We start from the raw sequence: 13,063 nt of genomic DNA, 5'->3' as shown, positions 1-13,063 counted from the left end.
GGGGGTCCTGCTGGGAACCACCGCCCCCCCCCCCCCCCCCCCCCCCCCGGGGGGGGGCCCCCGCCCCGGGGGCCCCGCCCCCCCCGGGCCCCCCCCCCCCCCCCCCGAGCTCTTAGGCCCCTGCATTCAGCCGCGTGACTGACCCCCTCCCCCAACCTGGTGGCCAAATCACCCAGCCCCTCCCCTCCCTCTCCGGGGGCCCCCAACTCTTTCACCCCCCCCAAAAATGTCAGCAAGTGGGACACAGAGGTCCTCCCACGCTCCCTTCCCTGGGGCTACCCTTCCCCGGCAGGGAGGCGGGGCAGGGGCGAGGGCACGAAACTGGGGACCCAAGGGGCGAGGCGGCACTTGTGGGGCCCCATGCGCAGACAGACAGGAGACGGGTGTGGGACAGGGGCTGCGTTTTGGTGGCACCTGCTTTGGGTCTTTTGCAGAAGTGGCCCCACCCCAGGCTTCAAGAGCTGCTTGTCAGATCACAACAGAGGGAGTGGGGGCAAGAGGGGGGCGGCAGGGAGGGGGGCCCGGGAGTCCGGACGAACTGGCACATACACGACAGATGTTTGCTCAGAAAAATACAGTAAAATCGTCATGCAAATGTAACGGGAATCTGCTTTCTCACACCACTGGCTCCGCCGGCTTGCTCTTCTCAGTTTTGCCAATCTGGTGCGAGGAGGGGTGGGGGTGGGGGGCAGGTTTGGGGGGTTGAGGGAGGTCTGCTCCGCACATCCATGCCGGCCCCTCCCCTCCACTCCCCAGAAGAACGGTCCTCTCTTTGCAAACGTCACCCCCGAAGTGAGCCCTGGGCTTGGTCTGTCCCCCACGTGGGTGTAAGAGAGGTGCTCAGGTGAGCCCTAGTCCTCCCCACAGTCCTCCCCCAGACTCTACCCCCGGCAGGAAGATCGCCAGAGCTCCCCCCCCCCCCCACCACAGGAGATAGCACTAGCTTTCCTGATCCGAACCCCACCCCCAACAGTACAGGTCTTGGTCCCATCCCAGTGCCCACCCTCACCCCACAGCCACACTCTGCAAATCTCAAGAAACCCAACTGGGTGATAGGCCAGAGGCCGGGGTGGGGGGGGGCCCAGCAGGGGTGTGGGGAGAGCTGAGTGGGCCCCTCTTCATCTTGAGGCGGGCGGGGAGCCAAGGAGCACATTGGCAGGTGGGCAGAGCTATAGTTGTCCCCACCCCCAGTGGCCCACATCCTAATCAAAGGTGAAGGGCCCCTCAAGCACCCGGACAGTGTGTTTAAGCCCCCCTAGTGTCAGGACCCCAGATCTGCCCCCGCCCAGACTCAAACCTGGAAGCCCCTAGCTGTTGAGAAAAGGCCGCAGCCCCCCTGGCCCTGCCTTCCCTTACCACCCTCTGCCGCCCCCACTGAGAGAGAACCCCCAGGGACCCAACAGTCCCAACTGCCAGGTCCTCAGTTGCCATGGCGACAGAAGCTGGCGGGGGGAGAGGGAGGGGCCCCACCAACCTGCCTGCTCCCCCCGCCCCCAGGGGGTGAGGGGGGGAGTGCTTACTGTTTGTGCTTTGTTCGATGTTGGGTGGGGGTCAGCAAGGGGGGGGGTGGGGAGCCGCCATTTCCATGGAAACATGGGAGCCCCCTCCAGCCAGGGGGGTTGGGAGGGGTGGGGCAGGGATGCACGGGCACAGCCAAGAGCGGGTGGGTAAGCCCAGGAAAGCCCTCCTTCCTCTGGGCAGGCCCAGCTGCTGCCCTGAGATCCCATAAGAGGAGTCGGGCAGGTGGGAGGCCAGGATGTGGGGGCACAGGCAGGAAGGCCCCCATTACACCCTGCCTCCCCCCTGCTCCCAGGCATCACAGTTCAGGGCCACCCTTCTGGGATGAGTAGGGGTCCTGGAGGCCCAGAGAGGCTGGGAGGCTGGGGGGGCTGGGGCAAGGGGCCCTGCACCTGAGAGGCGGCGGCTGGCCCCCCTGCTTTCTCCTCAGACCCCCATAAGCAGCTCCCAGGCCACTTGGAAGACACTTGAAGGGGGCTGGTGAGATGGCCCCGTGCCTCTGCTCCTTTCTCGTAAGCGAGACCTCCCGCCTCTCCTGGGTGCTGGCGTGGGGGGGGGGGGGGCAAAGGACCCCCAGCACGATGAATCACGGCTCCACGCCCAGGGGGCACAGCCATGGGGCTTTCTAGAAAGGAAGAGCACCAGCCTGATTCTCGAGTCCCTCCGCCCCAGGAAACCGCAGCTCTGGAAGGGGGTGGCAGGCTGGCGAAGGGTCGGGGGGGGGGGGGCGGGGAACAGCACTGGGCTTGAAAGTTGGGAAACTGCCTAACCCGACACGTGGCCCTGGGGCTATCCCTTCCTTTTCTCTGGGCCTCGGTTTCCCCCACCACAAGGAAAGGCAATGATGCCGCGAATCTGCCTGGCGCCAGATCTCCAAGCGACCTGTCCCCAGATGGGGAGACCCTCTTCCTGCCCCCCAGACTCCCCTGCCCCCAAACCCGGCCCGAGTCCCAGAGCCCCCAGACCCCCACACACCCCCTTCTGGCTTCCTGGCCTGCGCCCCCTCCCAGCCCCGCACACCCCAGCAGAGTCCCCGGGCAGCACAGTAAAGATGACTGGTTTCGGTATCAGTGTGTAAACTTTTAAGGAGAACGTGTCTTTGTTTTCCTGTCCGTTATTGTCGGGTGGGGGTTGTTCACAGTCAGGTGGTGGTCAGGTGTGTGCGTGGGTGCGTGCGTGCGGGTGTGCGTGTGCGTCCGCTCCTCGGCCCCGGCCCCCCCTCCCCCGCCCCCCCCCCTGCCCCGGCCTCCCCCCTGCCCGGCCGCCCGGGGCCCTTCCCCTCGTGCCCCCCCCGGGGCCCTCCCCCTCCGGCCTCACCGGGAAGGAGAGGGTCACAGCTTCTGCTGGGCCGAGACCCCTTTCCAGTAATCGAGGATGTCGTGCAGGTCCTCGTCCTTGGCGAACTGGACCTTCTTGCGCAGGGCGTGGCCGGCGGCCACGTACACCTCCTCCCGGTGGTGCTTCTTGTAGGGCCGGAAGCGCTCCCAGATCTTGTGCGTGCTCTCGGAGGAGTACTCAGGGCTGGAGGAGTAACCTGAGTAGTAGTGTCTGGGGGAGAGCTGGGAGTAGGCGGAGTCCCGCTTGGAGCGGGTCAGCGGCTTGAGGAAGGACACGCGCTGGCTCAGGCTGTCGGCGCCCTCCTCGTAGTACAGGGCCGGGAAGCTGTGCCGGTGCTCGCTGCAGTGGTAGGCGGGCTTCACCTCCAGGTGATGGACCCCGCCGCCCCCGCCGCCCCCGCCGCCGCCCGCGGGCACCAGCGGGAGCCGGTCCAGCGGGCTGTTGAGGGGGCTGCCCTTCTCGATATACTTGGAGTCGCCCTTGGCCAGCCCCGCGGCGGCCGGGTGGTCGGGCACGTCCAGGCTGAAGACCTTGGCGCTCTTGATGGAGCCGCTGGACGAGACGCTGCAGGTCTTGCGCGCCACGGCGGCGTCGGCGCTCAGCTGGCGCTGTAGCGGGTGGTGCACGCTCTCGTGGTAGGCGCCCCCGCCGCCGCCGCCGCCGCCGCCTCCCCCGAGGAACGAGGCCGCGTCCAGCTTGAGGGCGTCGATGCAGTTGTTAATGATCTGGTTGACCTTGTCCACCTCCTTGGCGATGGTGGAGATCTCGGCGGCCGAGCCCTGGCCGTTCTCCAGGTCCGGGAGGTCATCCTCGGGCCGGGCCAGGCCGTCCCCGCCCGCGCCGGTGCGCACCTCGATGTAGTTGCCCTTGGTGGCCACCTTGGGCGTGTCCAGCCCGGCCTCCAGCCCCTTGGGGGCGGGAAGCTTCTCCCCGATCACGGAGGGGATGGAAGGCATGCAGGGCACGGGCAGCACGGGGGGCTCGCCCAGCTTCTGGGCGGCGTGGACCACGGAGCCGGCATCCACGTCGGCCCCGTAGCGCATCTCCAGGATGGTCTTCTTGACCTTGACGGACTTCTGCTTCTCCTCCTGCATGCGCCGTTTGCGCAGGCAGTAGTAGACGGCGCCCAGCACGATGACCATGCCGAAGAGGCAGCCCAGGATGGTCATGATGTAGTGGGTGGTGGTGGAGGTGCTGGGCGCCAGGTCGCCGGGGACGGGGTCCCGCGTGGCGAAGGTCAGGCAGGTGTGGTTGAAGCGGCGGCTGTTGCGCAGCGAGGTCACGCAGAACGTGTACTCGGTGTGCGCGCGCAGCTTGTCGAGCGTCACGATCTCCTTCTTGTTCTTGAGCGTCATGACGTCGGAGAAGTAGCTGTTGTTGTACTGGACCAGGACGTACATCTTGCTGTAGGGGTGCGGGATGGTGACCACCAGCGTGGCCGAGGTGAAGGCCACGTGGTGCAGCTTGATGGCCGGCCCCGCAGACGCATCCGTGGTGGACGAGGCCGGCGGCTCCACCGACAGGATCTCGTCGGGGTTGAAGCCCGAGTTCTCGTCCGGCTCCCGCTGGGCGTCGGTGGAGTAGGGCGTGGGGTGGCTCGCGGGCCGGGCGGGCAGCGAGCCGTTGCGGCACTTGGCCTGGAGCACGGTGATGGCGTTGAGGCTGTGGTAGGGCCGGGGCACCAGCAGCGGGTAGCCGGCGAACTCGCGCGGCGACTCGCACTGCAGGCGGTCGTAGTTCTTGGTGACGTTGTTGAAGACCACCAGCCAGGCGAGGAAGCCGAAGAGGTCGCACTCGCAGTTGAAGGGGTTGCCGGCCAGCTCGCACACCATGAGGCTGGCCAGGCTGGCGAAGGTGGCGCCGTCCAGGCGGCTGAGGCGGTTGGAGGACAGGTCGATGCTGATGAGGCTCGGGCACTCGGAGAAGGCGGCGGGCGTCACCACCTCGATGAGGTTGTGCTGCACGAACAGGAACTGCAGGCGGCCCATGCCGCGCAGCATGCCCTCGGTCAGGTTGCTGAGCTTGTTGTAGCCGAGCTGCAGCACCTGCAGGCTCGACTGGCCCAGGAAGGCGCCGTCCTCGATGTAGGAGATCTCGTTCTTGGTGAGGTTGAGGTCGGTGAGGTTCCCGAAGCGGTTCAGCGACGAATAGAGCACGGCCTTGAGCTTGTTCTCGTTGAGCCGCAGGTCGTGCACGGTGCTGTTGATGTGCTGCGGGATGGTCTCGTAGGGCGGCTGGTTCTGGCTGCAGATGGCCAGCCACACGTACCCCTTGTCGCCCTCGATGAGCCAGCAGTCGGCACGCACGGCGCCCGGCCGGCACACGCACAGCAGCGCGGCGGCGCACAGCCCCAGGCGCAGCATGGCGCCGGCCGCGGCCCCCCTGGAAGGCCGGGCTCGGGGGGGAGGGGCCGGGGTGCGGGGGACCTAGCAGCGGGAGGCTGGGGCTGGCGGCACAGTCCTCCCCGGGGCCGCCACCATCTTGGGGGCGACCCCCAGCGCGGGGGGGCCCCGGGCGAAGCAGACGCGGCCCGTGCCAACCGCGGGAGGGTCCGCCGGGGGCACTACCAGCAGGCGCCGGGCGCCGTGACCGGGCCGGGCCGCGCCCCTCCGCCTGTTTCCGGGAAGGTGCACAGGTTCTCAGGACTCGACTTCCTCTCCCTCCTCCTCCTCTTCCTCTTCTTCCTCCTCCTCCTCGGGTTCCGGGCTCAGAACTTCAGACGATTCCCACGATGCCCATGGGAGGCTGGAGAGTGAGCCTCTGAGGAGGGAGCTCGAGAGACGGGGCAGGAAGGAAAGGACCCATCTGTCACCTGGCTCCTGAAAGGCAGCGCCGAGAGGGGGGGACAGATCAGTGAAAGCTCAGAACAGCCCCACTAAGCTCCAGCACAGGCCCCTGTCCCTTCTCCACCCCAGCCCGCTGGGCGTCCCGGGTGCCTGCAGCACTCTAGGGTCCCTGTTACATAGAAGAACGGGGGTGGGGGCGGGCAACGAGAGGGAGGGGGGGACCGAGAGGTCTGGAAGGAAGGAGACAGAAGAAACCAGGAGTAGGGAGAGGGGGGCAGAATCTGCGGACGGTGGACGGAGAAGGGAGACTGGACGGTTAATAGGTTGGGTGCACACACACACACACACACACACACACACACACACACACACCAGCACTCCTGTCCACACTCGTCCACCTGCCCGCACAAAGACCCATATGCCCACACCTGAGCCAGAACACCACAGCATGCCCACAGTCTCATGTTTGACAAATGGGTGCGTGTACACATGACCATATACCCAAGCGGGCACCTTCCAATCCAGATAAGGAATTAAGAAGCCCGGCAAAATGCCTCCTCCCCTCCATGCCCAAAGATAAATAATTCATTTGTTGTGTAACCGCTCCTGTTCCAAAAATAATTCCCTTGTCTCAGCTTCCATGGGGGAGGGGGAGCGGAGTGGCATGGCTTTGGGCGCCACCCCCCCCTCAAGCAGGGGCACGCAGAGGCCGGGGTCTCCTGCAGGGGGAGGGCGTGGGGAAAATGCATCCTACAGGCAGGAGCAGAGCAGAGGGAGAGAGGGCAAGAGCCCGGGAAGCCAGACACACCCCCAATATCACTTCCCCCAAAGTGCCTTCCATTAGAGGTTCCCTGATCCTGGGGTGAGAAGGCCTCGGGCGGATGATGAACCTGAAGGCATCTGGAAGGGTGTGGCTGAAGCCCTGGGTCCCCTCTGCGGCTGGAGTCAGGGGCCCAGACAGGGGCAGCACAGGATGGAGGTTCCCTAGGCAGGAAGACACAGGAGGCCTGGAGCCCCCTCTACCCAGCCCTATTAGCCAGATGGAGACGACCGTATCTGAAACCGGTGCCACCAGCGAGGACCAGGCCCGGCCATCCGATGCGGAACAAGTAAGGTGAGCCAAGCTGCCCATGCCCCAAGTGGCACAGAGTTCCCGGGCCGCAGATCCTCACTTTACAGGTGGGGAAACTGAGCCCCAGACCAGGGGGGACTGGCCTCAGCCGCCCAGCAAAGCCAGGCAAGGCCGGCCGCTCAGCCAGATGTGGCTCCGGGTGTGTGTGTGTGTGTGTGTGTGTGTATACACACAAACCTTGGCTGTTGAAGCAAAAGCGATTTACAGCTCTGAGCCCCAGAGGGCTGGAACAGAGGCGGGGAAAGGAAGGAGGGAAACAGACCCCAAACAAGTCCAGACAGACAGTATTTGTTGAGGAGCTGGCAGGTGAACGGGGTGTTCGATGACCTCTTGGATTAAAGGCGGACGTGGCGACCGAGCCTGTGACAGTCAGGACCTCCCGGTCCCCTGCAGGGCCAGTTTGGGCTGGACAGCCGGGAGAGCGGGGCAGGGGGACAAGCAGGTCAGGCAGAAAGGGGTGCCCAGGCGGCACACAGCACGTCTGCCCTCGGCTGTGCCGCGCAGTCTCGGGGCTGGAGTCAGGAGGCCTAAGCTCCCGTCTAACATGGCTCCTGGCTCCTTAGGGCCTCGGTTTCCCCCCTCCCTCCCGGTTCCGTCGCACGGGCAAAAAGGTTGTGCTGGAGGAGGCTGAGGCGTCCATCCGCCCTGTCAGAGAACCCTCTCTGTCTGCACCACCTCCGCCTGGGGATGTCTGGGGACCGCACTGGCATGCAGGCAGGTGCGCGCGGGCTCAGAACGCCAGTGCAGGGGTGTGCGGGTAGGCGTGTACGAGGAGACGGGTGTGCAGGCAGCCGTGTGGGCTGCACGCGTGCCCGTGCCAGCCACGGGAGTCCCCGTAGGTGAAGGTGAGCACGCTCGTGTGCGCAGGGGGCGGGAAGGGGTGCGTGGAGGCGCGTCTTGGGGATGCACCTGCTTACGTGTCAACCTGTTCAAGCACACGTGTGCGTTCCACATGTATATGTATGTGAGCACAGGTGCAACTTTAGCCACACAGAGCACCCCCCACCCCTTCCCCGTAACCTGTCCCCATATCTGAGTTGCACACGCCAGCACCCTCCAGCCAAGCCCAGGGCATCAGGGCAGAGCTGAGCTGGCCAGAGCCTCTGGAGATCCAAGGCCATGCTGAGGGGATGTGAAGAGGTCGAGAGGGAGGGGAAGGGGACCAGGAGAAGGCACCCAGGCTTGGGGACAGGGGCTAGTCTTATCATCTCCCCTCTTCCCATCCCAAACAGTCCAGGGTAGACAGAAGCCCCCACCCCAGCCCCTCTGAGCTCTGTGCAGCCGAGCCCTCAAGGTGACCTTGCCCATGGCCCTCTCTCCTGCTCTTTCCCATCCCCAGAATGGCCTGGGCCAGGGCCCAGCTCCCCTCACCCTCCCACCCTTCCCATGACTCAGACCAAAGGGGAGGAGACGCCCCATCACACTGCCCCGTGTGCGTCAGCCACTCGGTCCCTGTCCCTGGGCCGCCTGCCCACCACCGCTCGAGGCCTGTCGCAGCCAGGGAAGGGGGACAGCAAGGGGAAGGAGGTGCTGACGGCACTTGGCCCCCGGCCCGGCTGCACACCCACTCAAGGTGTGGGGGAGGCTGCCCGCTCGCAGCTGGAGTCGGGGGGGGGTCCCAGTGGTCACGGCGGTCGCCCCGTTCGCGCATTAGCAGGAGGACCAGGGCCCTGCCCCGCACTCCTGGGGGACGGTGGAGGGAGAGGAAGGAGTGAGGGAGCTGCGGACAGGAGGCCAGGGCTAAGAAGAACGGGGAAGCACAACACTGAGAGGCCAAGGATGGAGATGGATGGAAAGGGAGCATCTGAGACAGGAACCAATCGGCAGAGAAGCTCAGGGAGACGATGAGGGGCACCGAACCTGCTGCCCACCCCCCCAGGCGCTGAAATGCAGCCAGTGACCAGTGCAGAGGGAGGGGCAAGCGGCCGGAAGTAGCTGTTGGAAGCAGAGGCCTGCACGGCCCGCACCAGGGGTGTTAAACCTGGGAGGGCCTGGCCCGCGGGGAAGCAGGCTGTGTGGGCTGAAGGCGCGCAGCATCCGGCCGAGAGCGGCGCTCCGGGCTGACCCAGCCTGAAGGGACCCTCCCCATACACCCAGCCCCCCACCCCCACCCAGCACTAGGTCTGCCCCAGGGCACGCAGGGGTGGCAGGAACTAGCCACTTCTGGCCCGAGCAGGGGCAGGCCCAGAGTGTCCCAAGACACCGCCTCAAGGGCCCCTCTGTCCCACCAGCACGGAGAAGAAACGCGGCAAAGTTGGGGAGCAGGGCACTGTAGCGGGACCTGGGGGCGGGCCCCCAGTCTAGCTGTGGCCGCAGACGTCCCCTGTCACGGTGACACGCTTAGAAGGGGAGAGAAGAGGCGGCAAGACCCGACGCGTCTGAGGGGCCAGTTCAGAGCCGCACGGCCACAGAAGGGGAGTCGCTCTCAGCAAATTGCGCGCCCCCTCCCCCGCCCCCGCCCAGAAGCCACCGGTTGACCCAGCTGGCTGCTGGGCCCCGTCCCTCCGGGTGCCACGAGGCTCGGGGCGCCTCCACGGACTCAGGATCCTAGAGCCTCGGAGCTGGAAGAATGAAGAGCCCTTGCTCCGCCCAACCCCAGCCCTTCCCAGAGGGGAAAGGGACGCCAGGCCCGGGGATGGGTCTCACGTGCCAGCGGCGGAGGACCCAGGGCAGATCTTGATCCGGGAGCTCACCGCCCCGCATGGGCTCCCCGCTCAGCTCACCCGGGACACCGGGCAGAGCCTGCTGGGGACGCACAGCACATTGTCCGGCACTCGCCTGGCCCGGGTGAGCGGGTGGCCGGGACGAGGTCCGCCGGGAGTGTTCCCCCGGCTGAGGGATGGGGGAGCCGGGTCGGCAGGGCTGGCCAACCCTGAACCTCCTTCCTCCACCTGCATGCAAGGTGGGTGCCCCCTATCTATCTCCCAGGGCTCCCACGGAACGCCAGGACGTGGGGACAAATCCACCGTACAGGGCAGGAGGCTCCCATGGGGAGGCCGGTGGTGGGGACGGTGGTGCAATCTGGGGAACAGGTAGCGGAGGTGCCGTCCACGTTCCAGCTCCCGGGAGCAGGGACGTAAGGCTTAGCCGGGGAAATGTCATCTGTTGCTGCTGCTAAGGCCTGGCATGGGCTCTTCCCTGGGCCAGGCTGGCCAAGGCTCCCCGAAGTGCCATTGTCACTGTCCGTGTCAATGCCATTACCCAGGATGAGGAGGACAGAGGACTCCTGGGACCCAGCCGGAACTCACGGGGCAAGCGGTCGCCTCACCTCTCTCTGCTGGAAGACAGCACCAGGCCGGGCATCCCAGAGACGGGCTGCTACCACTCTGCCCTCTGAGACCAAGCCTGCCACCTCCGGGGGCGGGGCACTGAATCCTGTCACTTCCTCCGCCTCACCGGGGTTCCTCAGGCAGGCCGCCCTGGGCCTCAGTATCTCATCTGTAAAATGGGATGATTATACCTTCACGACTGAACTGCCGTTCAGTCGGTGGGTTTCAGGTGCCATGAGCCCCAGCTGCAGTGCAGACAGTAAGAAGCACGATGCTGAAGGCAAAGGGGTCCCTGGATTGAGTGCTGAGCTGTGTGACCTAGGGCACATTACTTAACCTCTCTGGGCTTCAGTCTCCTCGCCCGTAAGAGAGTCGTAACTATCCCTTTGGCTGACGTTTCACAGTCCTCGAATCTTCTATCAATCCTGTACGGCTGGTGCTATTAACCTCATTTTACAGATGAGAAAACTCCTTCCCCAGCTTCCGCTCCGGAGCTGGGCTCACGGCCGGGACTGGACATGCACGGCTGCCCGGTGGGCTTCCTACCCCTTGCGGAGGCACCTCCCTCCCTGTCAGGAAAGTGCCCGCAAGCCCAGAGAGACTTCCATTTCTCCGTCCTCAGGAAGCACTTGGTCCACGCCAACCATGCTCCTCAAACCCTCCCGGTCAGGCTCCTACCTCAGGTCCTTTGCACATGCCATCCTCCCTGCTTAGAATGCTCCACCCCAACGTCTGCCCAGGCCATTACCCCACTCTCTACTCAACTGCTCCCCGCAACCCCACCTTCCCTGACACCAAATCGGAGATTAACTCACTGTTCACTCGATCCTGCCTCTGGTCCCTTCAGAGCACCTAACAATACCAAACATCATTTAGTTCTTTATGACCACCTGCGCTCCCCCCCCCCCCCCCCCCCCATCGTGAAATCAAAACAGGCCTTATTTATTCACGACTGTAATTAACCTCCATGCCTGGAACAAGGTCAGACCTGTAGCAGGTGCTCAGAACATGATGTGCAGAATAAAAGCCCAGGGCTAGGAATGGCAGCAGAGGACAGGGGGAGACCCTAGACTCCCTGACTCCACTGAATTCGGATATTAAATATCACCCCTGCTGGGGTGCCCATGGGGCGCAAGACACGTTCTGAGCCTTCCTTTTAGCCTCGTGGACTCCCCTGATCCTTCTCACTTAACGACGAGGAAACTGAGGCTCAGAGAGGTGCAGCGATCTGCCCAAGACCCCATAGCTGGGAACCCGGGCCTGCCCGGGCTCTCGGCACTACAAGACGCTCCAGAATTCCCGCAGAGGTAACTTGTCCCCAACTTGCACACCCTTGGTGACGGGGATCTCAGCACCCGTATGAAGCTACTCCTACCCTTCTTGCACAGCTCCGGTTGTTATAAACTTCTTCCTATATTACGAAACCAAACCCGACTCCTTGTGCCTCTGTTCATGGGGCCGAGTGCCGTCTGGAGCCACTGAGGACAAGGCCGACAGCCCCCCCCCCCCCCCACACCTTAAAGGCCATACTTTGGAGCCTGCAAGCTCCTGCCCCTGCAACCTGCTCATCCAGGCTAAACAGCCCCACATCCTCCACTGCCCTTCCTGCGCCGTGGTTTCAAGCCCCCCACTCTTGGGTGCAGCTGCCCCAGGTCATGCCTGCTGTCAAGGTCCCTCCTAGAATGTGTCCCCTGGAGCCCAGCATCATGCCAGACGTGGTCTGCACGGTGACGGGCACCAGGACCCTCTGCCTCCCTTGGTCTGGAACCACCCTTCCGTTAGAGCAGTACGAGCGTGCACCAGCCGCGTGTCCTCACCTTGTCCTAGATGTCAACCAACCCCCCCCCCCGGGCCCCTTCACACATCCTGCCAGGGAACCCCAGTGCCCCGAACGTCCCCAGGGAGCTCTGGGCAGGATCAGTTTGGGCTTCGCCCTGAGTGCTGCGCTCGGTCCACCCCCATTCAATCATGTCTTGTTAGGCTCAGCCCTCCGCGCAGCTGCCCCACCTCCCGGGGGAACTGGCTCCTGCCCCTCGGTACCTCGGCACCCGCTCCCGGCTCTGTGCCATCCCGTGCCGGGCCAGCAGACCATGGCTGCGTTCATATCTGTGTCACGGCGAAACGGCGGGGGAGGCGCTCCCCCCTCCCCGGGGCAGGCAGGGCACGCTGTCTAACCAGCTGCACGCTCCTGACACGCTGGCACGAATTTACTGGGCACCTGCTAGGTGCCCGGCATGGTCGCAGACACACGCCTTCACGGAACCACCAGCTTGCCCGGAAGGGCCGACTAACAACACCACGACACCGACAGCAGCAAAGGCTGACGGTTATCGGGGCGGCGGGGGCGGGCGGGGGGTTGTTAATTGGGACCGCACGGCCCCAGCGTATAAGCACTCATCTCCCAGCCCGGTGACCTTGGCCAGCGAAGGGTCTCGGGCTCATCTGCGGGGTTCTAGGCTGTCACAACTCGCTGTGTGACCTTGGGCGGGTCAGCGCCTTACCCCTCTGGGCCTCAGTTTCCTTGTCTGTGCAGGGGGAGGACAGCTGTGTGCCTGGGGCCACCCCCAAGGCCCTCTGTCAACTGCCCACCGCGCCCTCCCCCACGAACCCAACTGCTCCCCCCCGGGGGTGTTGCATCCGTCTTTAGCACCTGCTAGTGTCCGGGCTTCGGTGGAAGGAGGTGAGCGGGGAGACGGAAGTTTTTATCAAAACGCTTTGGTCTTGAAAAACTACCCAGCAGCTGACCTGACAGGCCCCACACCGGTTCTGTGGACGGCTCTTCACAGATGGCCCAGCTCACGCGGCCCACACTCCCCGCCACCCGCTCCCCAGCCCCAAGCTGCCCAGCACCCACCCCACCCACCGCCGGGCACTTGGGGGAGCGTGTGACCCTCCTGCCCAAAGCCAAGGGCAACCTGTATTAAAAGTTCACCTCCTCGTCCCACCCCAGGGGTTACCTCTGGCTTTCCCAGAATCCTCCAGGCTATTCAGAGGACTGCCTTCCCCAGCTGACCCCTGCC

The 13,063-nt window shown here is 64.9% G+C and overlaps 1 protein-coding gene and 1 long non-coding RNA gene across 4 annotated transcripts in view; both read right to left on the bottom strand.

Moving 5' to 3' along the window:
- Nucleotides 1–402: 402 nt before the first annotated feature.
- Nucleotides 403–5,440, bottom strand: ELFN2 (extracellular leucine rich repeat and fibronectin type III domain containing 2). The gene is made up of 2 exons (XM_040490898.1): nucleotides 2,836–5,440; nucleotides 403–660 (listed from the first exon to the last, which is right to left on the bottom strand). Exon 1 carries the CDS (start codon nucleotides 5,217–5,219, stop codon nucleotides 2,850–2,852), a length of 2,370 nt encoding a protein of 789 aa, XP_040346832.1. The 5' UTR covers nucleotides 5,220–5,440; the 3' UTR covers nucleotides 403–660; nucleotides 2,836–2,849.
- A 7-nt stretch (nucleotides 5,441–5,447) lies between these two features.
- Nucleotides 5,448–13,063, bottom strand: part of LOC121040393 (uncharacterized) — a 73,360-nt gene continuing 65,744 nt past the window's right edge. For all 3 annotated transcript variants that reach the window (XR_005795264.1, XR_005795265.1, XR_005795266.1), the window contains exon 3: nucleotides 5,448–5,675. This is a non-coding gene — a long non-coding RNA (uncharacterized LOC121040393). The remainder of the gene's footprint in view (nucleotides 5,676–13,063) is intronic.

This window comes from Herpailurus yagouaroundi, unplaced genomic scaffold (assembly GCF_014898765.1).
Source record: "Herpailurus yagouaroundi ecotype Mexico unplaced genomic scaffold, PumYag 182, whole genome shotgun sequence".
NCBI classification, from domain to species: Eukaryota; Metazoa; Chordata; class Mammalia; order Carnivora; family Felidae; genus Herpailurus; species Herpailurus yagouaroundi.
This window is presented reverse-complemented; position numbering and strand designations above follow the sequence as displayed.

Coding starts and splice junctions, on each gene's coding strand:
- ELFN2 (XM_040490898.1), bottom strand. CDS start 5,219: ATGCTGCGCCTGGGGCTGTGCGCCGCCGCGCTGCTGTGCGTGTGCCGG.